Raw genomic sequence first — 15,910 nt, forward strand, 5'->3', positions numbered from 1 at the left:
ATTGAAAACTTATGCTGGTTTGGTATGAGGCTTGCTATTCAGCATGTTGGGAGAAGGAGAGCAGAAACTTTGCATCAATTGTGATACGCCTGGGATGTTCTGAGCATCTACCAACTAAAAAAAATTAGTCTATTTCCCTGTACATGATTGGCATGGAGTAGCCAAATTTAGGAGTATGACTGAATCTGTGGCAAACTACCATCTTAATCCTATATGAAAAACACTATGATGCTGGATGAACTTCAGGTCAGGCAACGTCTGTGGAGAAAAGCAGGCAGTCAACGTTTTGGGTTGGTATCCTTCTGCAGAAGGGTCCCGACTCAAAACGTTGACTGCCTGTGCCTGGCCTGCTGAGTTCCTCCAACATTAGTGTTTTTCATCTAGATTCCAGGATTTGCAGTCCTTTGTTTCTCTGTCTTAATCCTATAAATGTGGGGGGGGAGGGGGGGGGGGGGGGGGGGGGGGAGGGGGGGGGGGGGGTGGGTGGGTGGAGGAGGAAGAGGAAGTTTGGGAATTCTGTGCAGACATAACCAGATGTGGAAGTGCCAAATTTGCTCTCTGGTTTGAGCTAGTAAATCGGTATGCTTCACCACTGGACTCGGCATGGACAATGGCAGAGCATGAACTTAGGGTTGCTGGGAGGGATAGAGTGTACAAGTTTAAGAGTAAATTGATAGGTGAAGCTTAAGGTTACAGAAATAATAAAAGGACAAAACTTAAGGCTTTGTACCTGAGTCTATTTAGCAATCAAAGCAAAACAAATGAACTGAGAAAGCAAATAGAAATATGATCTGACGACCATTAGAGAGACATGGCTACAGGATGATGTGTTAGAATTAAAGGGTACATGACATTTAGGAAGGACAGGAATCTAGGAGAAAGTGGAGGAGTGTCTCTGTTAATTAATCAGGCATAGATCAATGTCTCCCTATTGTGCTAAGTTCAGGAAATCAAGATGAGAAAGCAGTTTGGATGAAGATGAAGAATATTAAAGGCAAGAATTCATTTGTAGGAAAGGCATACAGCCCTCTAATGATAGCCAAATGGTGGAGCAGAGTAAAAGAAGAAATATGAGAGCTTTTCAGAAAGATGCAGAGGATTTTAATCTATGTATAGGCCAGAAAACTCAGATGGGCAAAGGTAGTCTAGATTTAGGAGTTCATAGTTTTTGGGATGGTTTTTCCAAAGTAACATATTCTGGAGTCAACCAGACAATAGTTTTTACTGAACTTGGAATTGTGCAATGAGATGCGATTAATCTCATTGTGAAGGCACCTCTAGTAGTAGTCAAAGTATGATTTTAATTTTGCATTGTTTTAGGGGGAGGAGCAAGAGCCCAAGACTATTATTTCAAACTTTTAGGGCAACTATGAGAGAATAAGAGGAGCTAGCTCAAATGAACTGGCAAGTTGGGTTGAGGGATGCCATTGGAGATGCAATGGTAGGCATTTGCAAGGTTTTTCAGATGCATGGAACAGATGCATTCCAATGAGAAAGATAAAATTCCAAGTAGAGGACCCACATTTGTGGTTAACTTAAAAATACAACAATGCTGTCTAACCTAAAGAAAAAGCACGTACATGCACAAAGATGGATGGTAGGTCAGAAGAGTGGCCAGAAAAAAGATGACCAGATGGTTATTAATGAAGGAAATGATGGAGTATGAGATACAGCTAACCAGAAATATAAAATTAGACAGTAAGAGCTAACAAAGTGACCGTTTATCTAAAACTGAGTATGAGGAATTAATAATAGAAAACAAGGAGATGATAAATGGCAAATTGTGAAGAGGAAATAAGGAAGCTACAAAGGGCTATGTTTGGATTAAGTGGGCGGACAACGATATGGAGATGGGGGGGTGGGGGAAATGTGAAATCGTTCGTTTTGGCAGGAAAAATTTAAAAATTGTTATCTAAATGGGAAGAATTTCAGAGAACATTTACTAGACTAGTACTTGGACTGGGCATGTTGTCTTACGAAGGAAGATTAGATAGGCTCTACTTCTACTGAAGTTTAGAAGAATAAGAGGACTGGATTGAAATGTATCAGATGCTGAGAGGTCAAGATTGGATGGAGAGGATGGTTCCTCTTGAGAGAAGCTGGAACTAGGTCATTATTCAAGATATATCAAGTGAAAATTCTTTTGAAGGTATTGAGTTTTTGGAGCTCCCAAACTCTTCAATGCATGATGGAAACTGAATCTTTGAATATTGTTAAGGCAGTGGTAGATTGGCCCTGGCACTATACTGGGTCTCTCCATGTGGTTCCAGGAAGCTCTCAACGAACAGAACCATAGAACAATACAGGCCCTTGGGCACACCATGTTGCGCCGCCCTTCAAACCACATCTAAGACTCTCTAACCCCTTCCTCCCACATATCCCTCTAACTTAAATTCCTCCATGTGCTTATCTAACAATCTCTTGAACTTGTCCAATGTATCAGCCTCCACCACCACCCCAGGCAGCGCATTCCATGCACCAACCACTCTCTGGGTGAAAAACCTCCCTCTGACATCTCCATTGAACTTCCCACCCATTACCTTAAAGCCATGTCCTCTTGTTTTGAGCATTGGTGCCCTGGGAAAGAGGTGCTGGCTGTCCACTCTATCTATTCCTCTCAATATCTTGTATACCTCTATCATGTCTCCCCTCATCCTCTTCCAATGAGAACAGCCCTAGATCCTTTAGTCTCTCCTCATAATCCATACTCTCTAATCCAGGCAGCATCCTGGTAAATCTCCTCTGCACCCTTTCCAATGCCTCCACATCCTTCCTATAATGAGGTGACCAGAACTGAACACAGTACTCCAAGTGTGGTCTAGCCAGAGTTTTGTAAAGCTGCATCATCACTTCACGGCTCTTAAGCTCGATCCCCCTACTTATGAAAGCTAACATCGCATAAGCTTTCTTAACTACCCTATCAACCTATGAGGTGACTTTCAGTGATCTGTGGATATGAACCCCCAGATCCCTCTGCTCCTCCACACTGCCCAGAATCCTGCCATTTACCTTGTACTCCACCTTGGAGTTTGTCCTTCCAAAGTGTACTACCTCACACTTCTCTGGATTGAACTCCATCTGCCACTTGTCAGCCCAGCTCTGCATCCTATCAACATCCCTCTGCAAGCTTCGACAGCCCTCCACATTATCCACAACACCACCAATCTTTGTGTCATCTGCAAACTTGCTAACCCAGCCTTCCACCCCCTCATCTTAAGTCGTTAATAAATATCATAAAATGTAAAGGTCCCAGAACCGATCCCTGTGGGACACCACTAGTCACAGCCCTCCAATCCGAATGCACTCCCTCCACCACAACCCTCTGCTTTTTACAGGCAAGACAATTCTGAATCCACACGGCCAAGCCTCCCTGGATCCCTTGGCCTCTGACCTTCTGAAGAAGCCTACCATGTGGAACCTTGTCAAACGCCTTACCAAAATCCATGTAGACCACATCCACTGCACTACCCTCATCAATCTTCCTGGTCACCATGTCAAAGAACCCTATCAGGCTTGTGAGGCAAGATCTTCCCTTCACAAAGCCATGCTGGCTGTCCCTAATCAGTCCATGATTCTCTAAATGCTCATAGATCCTATCTCTTAAAATCTTTTCTAACAGCTTACCCACCACAGACATAAGGCTCACTGGCCTGTAATTCCCTGGACTATCCCTACAACCTTTCTTGAATAAGGGGACAACATTGGCCACCCTCCAATCCTCTGGTACCATCCCCATGGACAGTGAGGACTCAAAGATCCTAACCAACGGTTCAGCAATCTCCTCCCTCGCCTCACGAAGCAGCCTGGGGGGGACTATTCTGTCAGGCCCCGGGGACTTATCTGTCCTAATATTTTCTAACAACTCCAACGCATCCTCTCTCTTAATATCTACATACTCTAGAACATTACCCTCACCAGCACTGTCCTCGGCATCATCAAGACCCCTCTCCTTGGTGAATACTGAAGAGAAGTATTCATTGAGAACCTCGCCCACTTCCACAGCTTCCAGGCACATCCTCCCACCTTAGTCTTTAATCGGACCTACCTTTACCCTAGCCATCCTTCTGCTCTTCACGTATGAGAAAAAAGCCTTGGGATTCTCCTTAACCCTACTCGCCAAAGCCTTTTCATGTCCCCTTCTCACTTTCCTCAGCCCTTTCTTAAGTTCCTTCCTTGCTACTCTATATTCCTCACGAGCCCTGTCCGATCCTTGCTGCTTACACCTTATGTATGCTGCCGCCGCCTTCCTAACTAGTTGTTCCACCTCTCTCATCACCCACGGTTCCTTCACCCTACCATTCCTTCTCTGCCTCACTGGGGCAAATTTATCCCTAACATCCTGCAGAAGATCCCTGAACATTGACCACATTTCCATAGTACATTTCCCTTCAAAAATGTCACCCGAATTTACACTCCCAAGTTCTCGCCTTATAGCCTCATAATTTGCCTTTCCCCAATTAAATATCTTCCCGTTTTTTTTGCTCCTATCCCTGTCCATGACCATTCTAAAGGTTGTGGAGCAATGGGCACTGTCCCCCAAATGCTCACCCACCGATAGATCTGTCACCTGTCCTGGTTCATTACCTGAAACTAGGTCAAATATGGCATTCCCTCTAGTTGGCCTGTCAACGTACTGTGTCAGGAATCTGTCCTGGACACACCTAACAAACTGCGCCCCATCTAAACCCTTGGCACTAAGTAGGTGCCAATCAATATTTGGAAAGTTGAAGTCTCCCATTATAATAACCCTGTTATTTTCGCATCTTTCCAAAAACTGCCTCCCAATCTGCTCCTCAGTATCCCTACTGCTACCGGGGGGCTTATAGAATACTCCCAGAAGGGTAACTGCCCCTTTCTTGTTCCTAACTTCCACCCATATTGAATCTAGAAAGGATCCTTCTACATTATCTACCCTTTCTGCAGCTGTAACAGTGTCCCTGACCAGTATCGCCACCCCTCCTCCTCTTCTTCTTCCCCACCCACCCTGCCTATCCCTTTTAAAACACTGAAAACCAGGAATATTCAATATCCATTCCTGCCCTGATGTCAGCCATGTCTCTGTAATAGCCACAACATCATAGTCCCATGTACTAATCCAAGCTCTCAGTTCATCTCCCTTATTCCTGATGCTTCTCGCATTTAAATAAATGCACTTTAGCCCATCCACCTTACTACTTTTATAGTCTGTACTCCGCTTATCCTTCCTCAAAGCCTCTCTACCTGTCAGATCTGACTTTTCCCCATCCCCTTCTTCCTCTGACCTACTCCTCTGGTTCCCTAAAGAAATGAATCTGATAAACAGAACAGTACAGCACAGGAACAGGCCCTTCGGCCTACCATGTCTGCACTGAACATGATGCCAAATTTAAACAAAATCCCTTCAGCCTGCACGTGATCCATATCCATCCATTTCCTGCATATTCACGTCTTATCTAACAGACTCTTAAATGCCACTATTGTATCTTTTTCCACCACTACCCCTGACACAATGTTCCAGACACCTACTACTCTCTGTATGGGGGAAAAACTCCTTTAAACTTCCCCCCTCTCATCTTTTTAAATGCATGTCCTTTCATATTTGACATCTCTACCCTGGGAAAAAGATTGACTGTTAACCCTGTTCATGCCTCTCATAATTTTATAAACTCTCTCTGGTCTCCCCTCAGCCTCTGGCGCTCCAGAGAAAACAACCCAAGTTTGTCCAACCTCTCCTTGTATCTCATACCCTCTAATCTAGGCAGCATCCTGGTAAATCTCTTCTGCACCCTCTCCAGGGCCTCCACATCCTTCCTGTTCAGTCTATTCTTCTGACTTGCCCCCTTGTGTTAATCTAGCTTCCACTTAACAGACTGGTGCAGCTTTAGCCATCAGTACCCACTGTTCTAATGGGTTTTGAGGAAGTTCTACAGCCTAGAGAAAGTGAGTGGCTTTTCTCATCTGAACCCCAGACCTGTATAAAGCTCATTTATTACTTTGGTTTGTTGAGGTAACCTTTTAGTAGATTGAAGGTTCTGAGAGTCCAAGTCACAATTAGCAGGAGACAAGTGGTAGAATAAGTTGCATTTCAGCAGCAACTTTCACATCCCTTTTAATGACCACGTTTACCTCCAATGAAGTACTTTTTGAAGTGTTGTGATGTAGAAAGCCCAGCAGTCAATTTGCACACAGCATGTTCACACAAACAGCAGATAACCTTTATCAGTGATGAGGACAATGGGGTATCCAAGTGGTGAATGTGTACAGTGGATCTGACTTAATAAAAAATCCAGGCCTACATCAACACGATAATACCAGCCATATACGAGAATTGCTTTTCAAAACTAAGCAGAAATAAAAATGTTGACAATAGATGTCAATCATAGAAAAGACCAATGGCCAGGTGGGATCATTTTGTTTCAATTGTAAATCCACCTATTACTTTTGCTTGGATAACTGCAAATCTGTTGCTCATTTTTGAGCAATTCCTGTCATTACAACATTTTGTTATTTTGACATTCAAAGCAGTGAATAAGTATTTGATGTTAGCTAAGCCACAATAGTGCATAAACAGATTGGCTGCCTGTCATATTGATCTAACTAATTTAGTTTTGTGGCTTGTGTTCACCTTGGGGACTGTATATTTTTTTCCTCTTCTACTTCTATAGTGTTGTGTATATGTTACAGGTGCAAATGAAGTTTCATGCTCTGATTTCAGGATTTCATTAATATTTCATCTACTGAAGCATACTTTTACCTTTTTAATGAACAAGAAGCAATTGTACTGCATCAAAGCAATCATCAAATTAACTCGATGAGAGCTAACGTTGTCACTGATGTTTCTTAAGCAATCAAAAATGTCAAAACTACTCTCAGGTTTTTGCTTCAAGCCATCTTTACCCTATTACCACTTAACATCTGGTGGTAGTTTCACATAATGTTAAATTGTGTGCTTATTACTCGCATCCAATCACAGTACCTTTAGGACAATATTGATGTGTTGCAGGGATACACTTCGCAAAAGTTATAGAAAACACTATTTTATTACTCATAACCTTGACAATGATTTCATTGAGCTGAGACTGCTGAATGGTATTTTTTGTTGCTGACTCATTTTAATTCTGGCTACTTAGAGGTTTCCAGGAATAATTATTTTGTCATCCTGACAAAGCCATTTTTAAAGGTTTTTTTTATAATCATTTCCAAGCTAATTTTTTGTTCAGGATCTTCATATCTGAAGGACAACTTCTAAATCTTTGAGTATTTTAAATTCAAAGCATCAGTTTGGTATTTAGTCTTAAGAACATGTTTTGAGTAAAGGAGATAAACTGCCTGCTCATTTGACTAATATAGGAAAAAGCAACGTAGTGGAACTAATTAGGTAGTGATTTCAAAGAGCAAGAGTGGGTGCAATGAGCTGAATGACCTCTTCCAGTGCTCTATCATTGTATGATATTCTTTATTTGAAACAGTATTTTATCAGTTGGGAAATTTTGTTCTTTTAAAAAAAAGGTAATTATCGCTGTCTTTAATTGTTTGATCATGTAGAAGAACATTTGTTCTTCTGAAGCTCCTATTTTGGGAGGCAGGTTCTGAGACACTTTGAGATCCTGTTCCTTTGAAAAGTACTTCTGTCAATGGGGAAAAGGCAAGAAGCTGAGAATGTAGCTAGGCTGGTATTTTTGGTTTACCTGTATTGAACAAGCACGGTAGCATAGCGGTTAGCGTGACGCTATTACAGCGCCAGTGATCGGGGTTCGATTCCTGTCGCTGTCTGTAAGGAGCTTGTATATTCTCCCGTGTCTGCGTGGGTTTCCTCCGGGTGCTCCGGTTTCCTCCCACATTGGAAAGATGTATGGGTAGGTTAATTGGGTTTAAAATGGGCAGCACGGACTCGTTGGGCCGGAAGGGCGTGTTACCACGCTGTAAAAAATAAATAAATAAACTAGAAGCAATTAGCAGATGCTGATTAAATTTTGTGCAAGATAGTGATGCATGTTAAGCTTTCTCACGTTACCCTTATTAATGTGATATAAAACTTAGACCATTTTCAAAGAATAGCTTCACTATCATTTGAATTGCTTTAAACATAATTGAAATTCTTTTGTTCACATATCAGAGACGATAACAAAAAGCATCAGGTGCAGTTCTGCTCCAAAATACTGCACGCACGAGTTTTACATTGCCCTTTTTATCATCTGGTTGTGATTGCAGTCTGTGTGGCAGTGGCAGTATTTTAATTAAAATGTCAGAGCAGATTCTATTAGAGCCATTGAGGACGAATCACCAGATCAGGTGAGCAGTAGGCCATAGCAGGTCAAAAAGACAAAGGCACCTGGAAAAGAGCTTGGTTTCTCCATTGGTAAAACTGCAAACAAGTACAGTACCGTGCTGCTCTTGAGTCTGTGCCATTTTTCAGATATTGCCTCCTGCTCTTCAGGAGGAAGCTGTGGAAGTGTAGAAAGTGATACAGCCCCTGATGTATTAAATATAAATTGATGTCAAATTGGAACATGTGTGAAATTAAGTAAGTGGAACAATGGCCTAAAACTATACTCTTTTGGACCAAATGTGAGCAACAATGCTTTACTAGCAGTGACTACTATGCAACAAGATGGGATCATGGAACATAGAACAATGCAGCCCAGGAACCGGTCTTTTGGCCCACGATGTCCATGCCGAACATGATGCCAAATTAAACTAAATGTGTTCTGCCTGTGCCTGATCCATATCCCTCCATTCCCTGCATATTCAAACACTTGCCCAAAAGCCTGTTAAACACCACTATCGTATCTGCTTCCACCACTACTCTTGGCAGCCCTTTCCAGGCACCTACCACTCTGTGTATTTTTTTAAAAATTTGCCTTGCAAATTTGTTCTTGAACTTTCCCCCTCTTGTCTTAAATGCATGTCCTCTAGTATTTGACATTTCTACCCTGGCAAATAGATTTTGACTGTCCACTCTATCAATGCCTCTCATAATTTTATAAACTTCTATCAGGTCTCCCCTCAGCGTCCACTATAGATAAAATAACCCAAGTTTGTCCAACTTGTAGCTCATACCCTCTAATCCAGGCAACATCCTGGTAAACCTCTTCTGTACCCTCTCCAAAGCCTCCACATCCCTTCTATAATGGGGCAACCAGAATTGCACACAAAGGTGGCACAGTGGTTTAGCAGTTAGCGTAACACTATTACAGCACTAGCGACTCAGGTTCAATTCTGCCACTGTCTGTGAGGAGTTTGTACGTTCTCCCCGTGTCTGCGTGGGTTTCCTCCCGCATTCCAAAGACGTACAGATTAGGAGCTGTGGGCATGCTATGTTGGCCCCCAGCACATTCTCAGTAACGCAGAAAGATGCATTTCGTTGGTGTTTCGATGTACATGTGACTAATAAATATCTTATAGTCATTAAATGTCAATTTGTGTGCCAAAATCATTTGCTTTCAAATAACTACGGCTCATTGTATGGAGTTGCTGGATTCTAGCTTTTAATATTTGTCAAATACTTCTGGTAGTCTAGCAGAGACGGAATTTGATTTTCTTCTAGAAACATAAATGAGCATGAAAATGTAAACTGTCTCCGCTTGCTCCTAATTAACACACAACTTTTTATTGGTGAGGTGGGGAGAAGATGATGTGACATGGTAATTGACATTTTCACTGCTGTATCCCTATCACTTGTTAACACAATCTGCAGATGCTTTACTCAAAATCCTTAAACAAGAATGGGGGTTCTTTTATCATTACTGGTGATACTGGGAGGAAATTAAGTTCAAGCTGAGCAGAGAGATTTTATTTTAAAGTCACCAAAAAATCAGTAGCCCATCATGGGCAATGCTTGCTTTTCTTTTTCAAGACCCCTGCTGGAAAAATTTGAGCAAGATATGAGTGCCTGATCTTGTAGACATGAAGCTGAATTTCATTACCTAGCACTTTTTTCAGTTGTCCTTTTGCTCCTGTTTATAGCAACTAGTTATGCTGCCTTTTCAAATGTTCTAGGGTTCTTTCCTCCTTCCAACTCATACCTTCATTATTTGCTTTCATTGCACAACCATCAGCATTACAGATTTGAAATGACATGTACCCACCTCATGAACATTAGCACTCACTATATCATTACTCTGCATTGACCACCTTGACTAATTAGCCTGTTGTTGGTAATCTCATCAAACTGTTTTCCCAGTTCATTCACCTCTTGCCTCTTGCATTGTTGCTGCTTGGTCTCCTCCAGTCATGCCCTTGTCCATAATATACCTAACCCCATAACCTTGCCATCTCCTTCAGCTACGTTATCTCTTGATCACTGAGGCAATTATGATTTCCTGGTATCCCAGACTGTGCATATAACACTATTCCAGTTCTTTTAGTTTACCCCAGTGACTTTTAGTTGAATTCTGTCCTTAATTCCTTACATTTTGCACCTCTGTCACAATGAGCTTTTGGTTTGTTCAGCCATTACCCAGCTTTCAACTTTCTTTCATCCGCAGCAAATCATTTTCTGTCTTAACCTGGCTGTTTTCTGGTACAGTTCTAAAGTTCAAAAGCTCAAATTGAGCAGTTGCAGTTTTGGCATAGCTATTTATTTCCAAACTTGGCTGGGCCATACCAGACTTAAAGAAATATTTTCTCTCTAAAGATGGTAAATACTTTTATTATATTCTACCTCTGTTTAGGAAGTCCATTTGACTGAAAACATGATTTTCCTTTTTTCTTCCAGATTATAATGAATGTGAAGGAGAGAAACCTAAAGTGCTTTGGGCTTTGTATTTCAATGTAAGAGATTCATCTGCGGTTGACAGAAACTCGTATGAAGGCCTTCCCAGTAATGTTTATGTCTGTTCTGGACCTAATGCTGCTCTTGGATTTGAACAGTCTGTTGAACAGGTACAGTGAGATTTAAAAAAAAACCTAAAATCAAGAACCTGCATTGTGACTGCTCTCTTTTCTGTCACAGGGCTTCAGAGCCATAGAATTAGTTTTCTAAAATGTTGTCACAGGTGTCAGGGAAATGATTATTAGCAGTAATTTTGCACTCAATTAAAGTCTGACATTGATAACTGAATTTGTCTTTTATTGTTGTTGGTCAACATTGGACAGTGCATGACGAGCTCCAGTGTTGCTTTTCACTTTGTGCTACAGAGTCATCCATATTATTTTAATGTTTTGGAGATGGCATCTCTAAGGTTATTCTTCAGTAGATGTGCTGAATTTCTGGAGTACTGCTTGAACTCGGTTTGAATTTTTCAAGTGTCATATTGTTTAGCTTCGTAACACTTTTAAGCCTGCAAAAATATTGTTTTAAGCTTCTTTTAAATATCAATGTTTTTCAATTTTAGAGTAAAAATTCTTCATTACTTGAATTGTATTTTAGGTATTACATATAATAGGTAGCTGTATTTCCCACTACATTATTAATTTATTTTATTTACTTACAGTATATTTTCACACATTGACCAGTTTGAAAATCAGAGGGAACTTTGGGAATTAACAAAAAAGATTTGTGGATTTTTTCATCACATGAGTTGCAGAGCACAATGGCTGTTAGGGAAGTAAAAACAAGTAGATGTGGGGTAGTGGTGAAAGCAAGTGGGGAAAATTTGTAAAGGAAAATTGGGAATTGTAGCAGTTTTATTTTGGGGTGGGGGTAAACAATGATTTTTAAAAAAAAGAGCTCTGACTTTGGACCTTGAAGATAATAAATGAATGGAACATGTGATCCAACATAGGGTGGTTGTAAGCTATTTGAGGACATAAAGGGGATCCCTGTATTACAGCTGTTTGGGGAAACAGAAATTCACCCTTACAAAATTCACAAATCACAACCCAAAAAACCCAAAAGTTTGAGAAGGAATAATATTTGCTCTCATGGAATTTGTCGGTGGCGGGGGGGGTTATAGTAAGCGTATACTTTATTTTCATCTCTCGTTTCTTGATACATGTGCAAATGACTTAGCTTTGCATTACAGAAAATCACAATATGGACCATTTTCTGGGAATGAACCCACCCCCAAATGTGGGGTTTGCCTGCATTTGGATTAGGAAGTTTGTTTAATAAATGTACATTTTTGTTTAAATCTTGGTGGACACCTTATGCTCTGAGCTAATCATGCTATATGAACACTTCAGGAATAATGTTTTTGTTTGACATTCATTGTTCACAATGCTGCCTTGTGTCTGCTTTTTCTAGGCGGAAGCTATCTTTCATCAACTCTGTCCTGGGGAAGAGTTCTGTCCTGCTGCTCCAAACCCTGAAGACCTTATTTATGATGGCGATGGTGCAAAACCAGAAAATGCTGGCTTTGACGCTCCTTCAGAATCAGAAACTGTCGAAGTAAAAGAAAATGTGGACACAGATGCTGCAGAGGATGGTAACAATAAAATGGAAGAAACCAGTGAAATACTGGCTGCTAATAAAACGGACAGAGAATCCGAAACATCCAGCCCCGATGCTCATACTCTGAAAAATAGCATTAATGAAACAGAGGTGCTAAAAAATGCAGAATGATATATTTCGGGGGGAAAATCTGAGTTAATGGGGATAGCTGTTTTCCCTAAATTATATTGAAGCAAACAGCAAATATAGAGGGCAGCCTTGCATGCAGCAACATGCAAAACACAACTGAGCATTGAAATTCATTGGGCAACCTTTAAGTTATCTGACCTTTAAAAGAAAATACTCCTGGCAAATAGATCCACCTGCTGTTACAACTTCCTCTATTGTCTCTTTTTCCCTGGTTAGCATCACCACCCACCACCATCCCACTCCCTAATGATGATGAATGTTGAACTTTGTTCACACTAATTGAAAGCAAATTGTTGTCTTATCATCAGAACAAGATGAGGGGGATCAAATGCTGAAATAAGTCTGCCTAAAATGTGTGGATATTACAAAAACAATTAAAGCATAAAATCAAAGCTGTAGCTTGCCTTGCTGGAACATTTATTGCAATGATCCTGCTGCCCAAAGAATTGTGCCCTAGTCTTTCATGATAAATGGTAGAAAATATTTCTTTTGACAAGAAATACACAAACCATTCAACATTCTGAAAAATTGTTTACTGGAAAAAATTAAGTGCTAATATTATGTTATGAATATACTTTATAAAGCGGTGGCAGGTGCAAACAATTTTCTCAGTGGAAAATCAAATGGGTCTGTAATGATATGTGATGGAACAGCAGATGTTTTGCAGATCAAGGTAGTATTTTCCATGACTAATGTGTACAATATCAAAAACATATACTGTGCAATAACCTGTGAAAATCCTCCTTGTTTAATGCTTATGTAAACAAAAGTGATTAAAATGTTGCAAAAATCATGCTGGTGTTGTATTTGTGGTCTCTAGTCGGATTCAGGTTCTGTTCCTCCAGCTGACATTTTTTTTAAAAGTGTGCATAATTCACCATGCTGAACTAATAAAAAAAATACTCAGACAAATTGAAAATCTGGCTTTATAATTAAACTATGAAACAGTTCAAGCAGCTATAATGGTCAGTTTTTTTGTATTAATGAAGAATGTGATTCTTTTGTTGAAACTGATTAAAGATTATTTACTGTTTTAGTATTTTTGGCTGCCCATTTTAACTCTGCCCATTTAAAAATCGCATGAAATACAGAAATCATTTGGGGGGGGGGGGGGCCTATTTGTGTTCCTTTTCCATTTTTTTTGCCACCAGTTGAAGAAAGAAAATCTTGCATTTATATAGTGCTTTTCATGACCTTGGCATGTCCCAGAGCACTTTACAACCAATTAAGCATTTTTGAACTGTAGACCTCCTTGTAATTTAGGAAACATTGTTATGCAAATGAAACTGCATCTTCTCCCTTGTGTGCTCTCACTCTGCTCTATGAATACACTTCCTTTATGGATACGTAATGTTCCAAGTCTTTTCCCTTGGTAGCTTTTTCACAGCTGTCCTCTGCCAAGATACAAACTGTCGACGTGAACAATTCTACTTGATCGTGTGCAACCTGGTGACATTCTATAGCAATTTGGTAGGCATTGAAAATGCTTGTACATGTCATTGTATTGTACATGTATACAATTTGTGTATGTCTTGCACAGATGCTGCTTGTACTTGAAAAGTAGCAGCAAATGTTTAGTCACTTGCCAAAGTGCACTATTATGCTTCAATTAGCAAGAACAGTAGTGCTAGCCCTTGTGTGTAGGTGTAGAAATATTTTAATTCAATTTAAAACTTTCATTTATGTTCAAGAATCATTTTGATTGTAACCGAATATTTTCCACTAATATTCTGGATGAACAGAACCGGGGGTCTCAATTTTTTTTTTACCAAATTAGCCTTTTCCATGTAGGTACAGGATTATCTAAATATTATAATTAACATCTCAGTTCAGAAGTGCCACCAAGAATTGCAACAAAATCTTTGGTTTGTAAAGCTATTTGTTCCATCCGAAGGACTTGAGTCAATCAATTTACTACAGTATTAAAATCAATTAAAACACTGACCTGGAATTTCCTGTGACAATTTAAGAGTGAGATTGGACAGGATTTTTTTTATAAGGAAATCTGCCTGTAACCTGACTTGCACTCATGAAACAGTGAAGAGCTTGTTGAATCCAGGCACTCCTTAATACAGCCCCTTCCTGCACATGGAGGAATTGATCATAATGAGTTTCCTAAATCTACATGGGCCCAGGTATGGCCTAGTCACCTGTTATCATTGCCAGAGACTTGTAAAGTTTCTTGGATTTTATTTTTGTTTACTTAGGGAAATGTGCGATATTTAACCAGTGTTGTCAAAGTCAAATTTTCAGATCTCTTTCCTCATGCAATTTTAAAATTTCTTAGGAGCAGCTGGCATGGAGGTGCCTATATAGCACAATGTAAAGGAGCAGTACCAGCAAAAATTCCACCAGCTGAAACTTCTGGTGGGATCCATTTGCTTGAGACATCACACTTGTTGCATTTACTGCTGTTAATGTGACATTAACTTCAGGGTTGATCTCTCAAACAGCCTAAATATCTGTGCAAGTTCAGTGAATTTGGGGAAAATTAGATTGACCAAGAAAGTATCAGGCTTCTCTTTTTCTATTTTGAAAATTTTAATAAAATAATTGGAGTATGCCCCAATAACTTAAAATCAAACAGTATAAGAGGTAACATTCCTGCATTAGTAATTGTTTAGAAAAACATCTTTGAAGGTGATTCCAGGACTGCATTAAATATTTCTGGAATCTGTCCACACATCTGATTCAGTGTTGCAGTTGAAAATTATTTAGATTAGTATTACTCAAACAATGTGCATTTTAGAAACTTTAAACACTTGTTCTCGTTTCTGACTTCAAATGCATTCGAGAGTATTGCTGAATGCTGGAATGTTATTGTATTATTTACAGTGGTCTTGAGCTTGATGTGATCTTTTTCTTGCAGTTCTACATAAGGGAAAATGTTTAGAATTGTCTGAAGTATATCTGACTTGTGCATTAGCTTAATTGTATTGGTACAGAAAACGGAATTTATTTGAGAATGTCTTCACAGGAGCAAATGTTTTCTAATGAAGCATGCAAAATTAATTCAAAGAAAAATATTCATTCTGACTTCTAGCCCATCTTTGCAGATCACAGAATATTGGTGATAGGAAATGTGGTTGAATAGATAATTGCAAGCGATTTTCTGCTCTTAAAATATATTGAGGTGTGCACACAAAGTCTTTTTCAATTAGAGCAAATTCCTCAAACTTAAACCTTCTAAACTTTATTTATACAGTATGGTAACAGGTCCTTTGGCCCAACAAGCCCATGCCGCCCGATTATATCCATGTTAACCTACTAACCTGTACGTCTTTGGAATGTGGGAGGAAACTGGAGCACCCAAAGGAAACCCACGTAGTTACAGGGAGAATGTACAAACTCCTTAAAGACAGCAGCAGGAATTGAACCCCAGTCGCTGGCGCTGTAATAGCATTATGC

General features: G+C 40.0%; 1 protein-coding gene across 1 annotated transcript in view; it reads left to right on the forward strand.

The window, feature by feature from the left end:
* Positions 1–13,295, forward strand: part of chm (CHM Rab escort protein) — an 84,290-nt gene extending 70,995 nt beyond the window's left edge. Inside the window, exons 14-15 of the mRNA XM_052021204.1 lie at positions 10,697–10,863; positions 12,167–13,295. Coding sequence (XP_051877164.1) covers positions 10,697–10,863; positions 12,167–12,484 — 485 coding nt within the window. The 3' untranslated portion in view covers positions 12,485–13,295. The remainder of the gene's footprint in view (positions 1–10,696; positions 10,864–12,166) is intronic.
* Positions 13,296–15,910: the final 2,615 nt, after the last annotated feature.

The sequence above is a fragment of the Pristis pectinata genome, chromosome 8, assembly GCF_009764475.1.
Source record: "Pristis pectinata isolate sPriPec2 chromosome 8, sPriPec2.1.pri, whole genome shotgun sequence".
NCBI lineage: Eukaryota > Metazoa > Chordata > Chondrichthyes > Rhinopristiformes > Pristidae > Pristis > Pristis pectinata.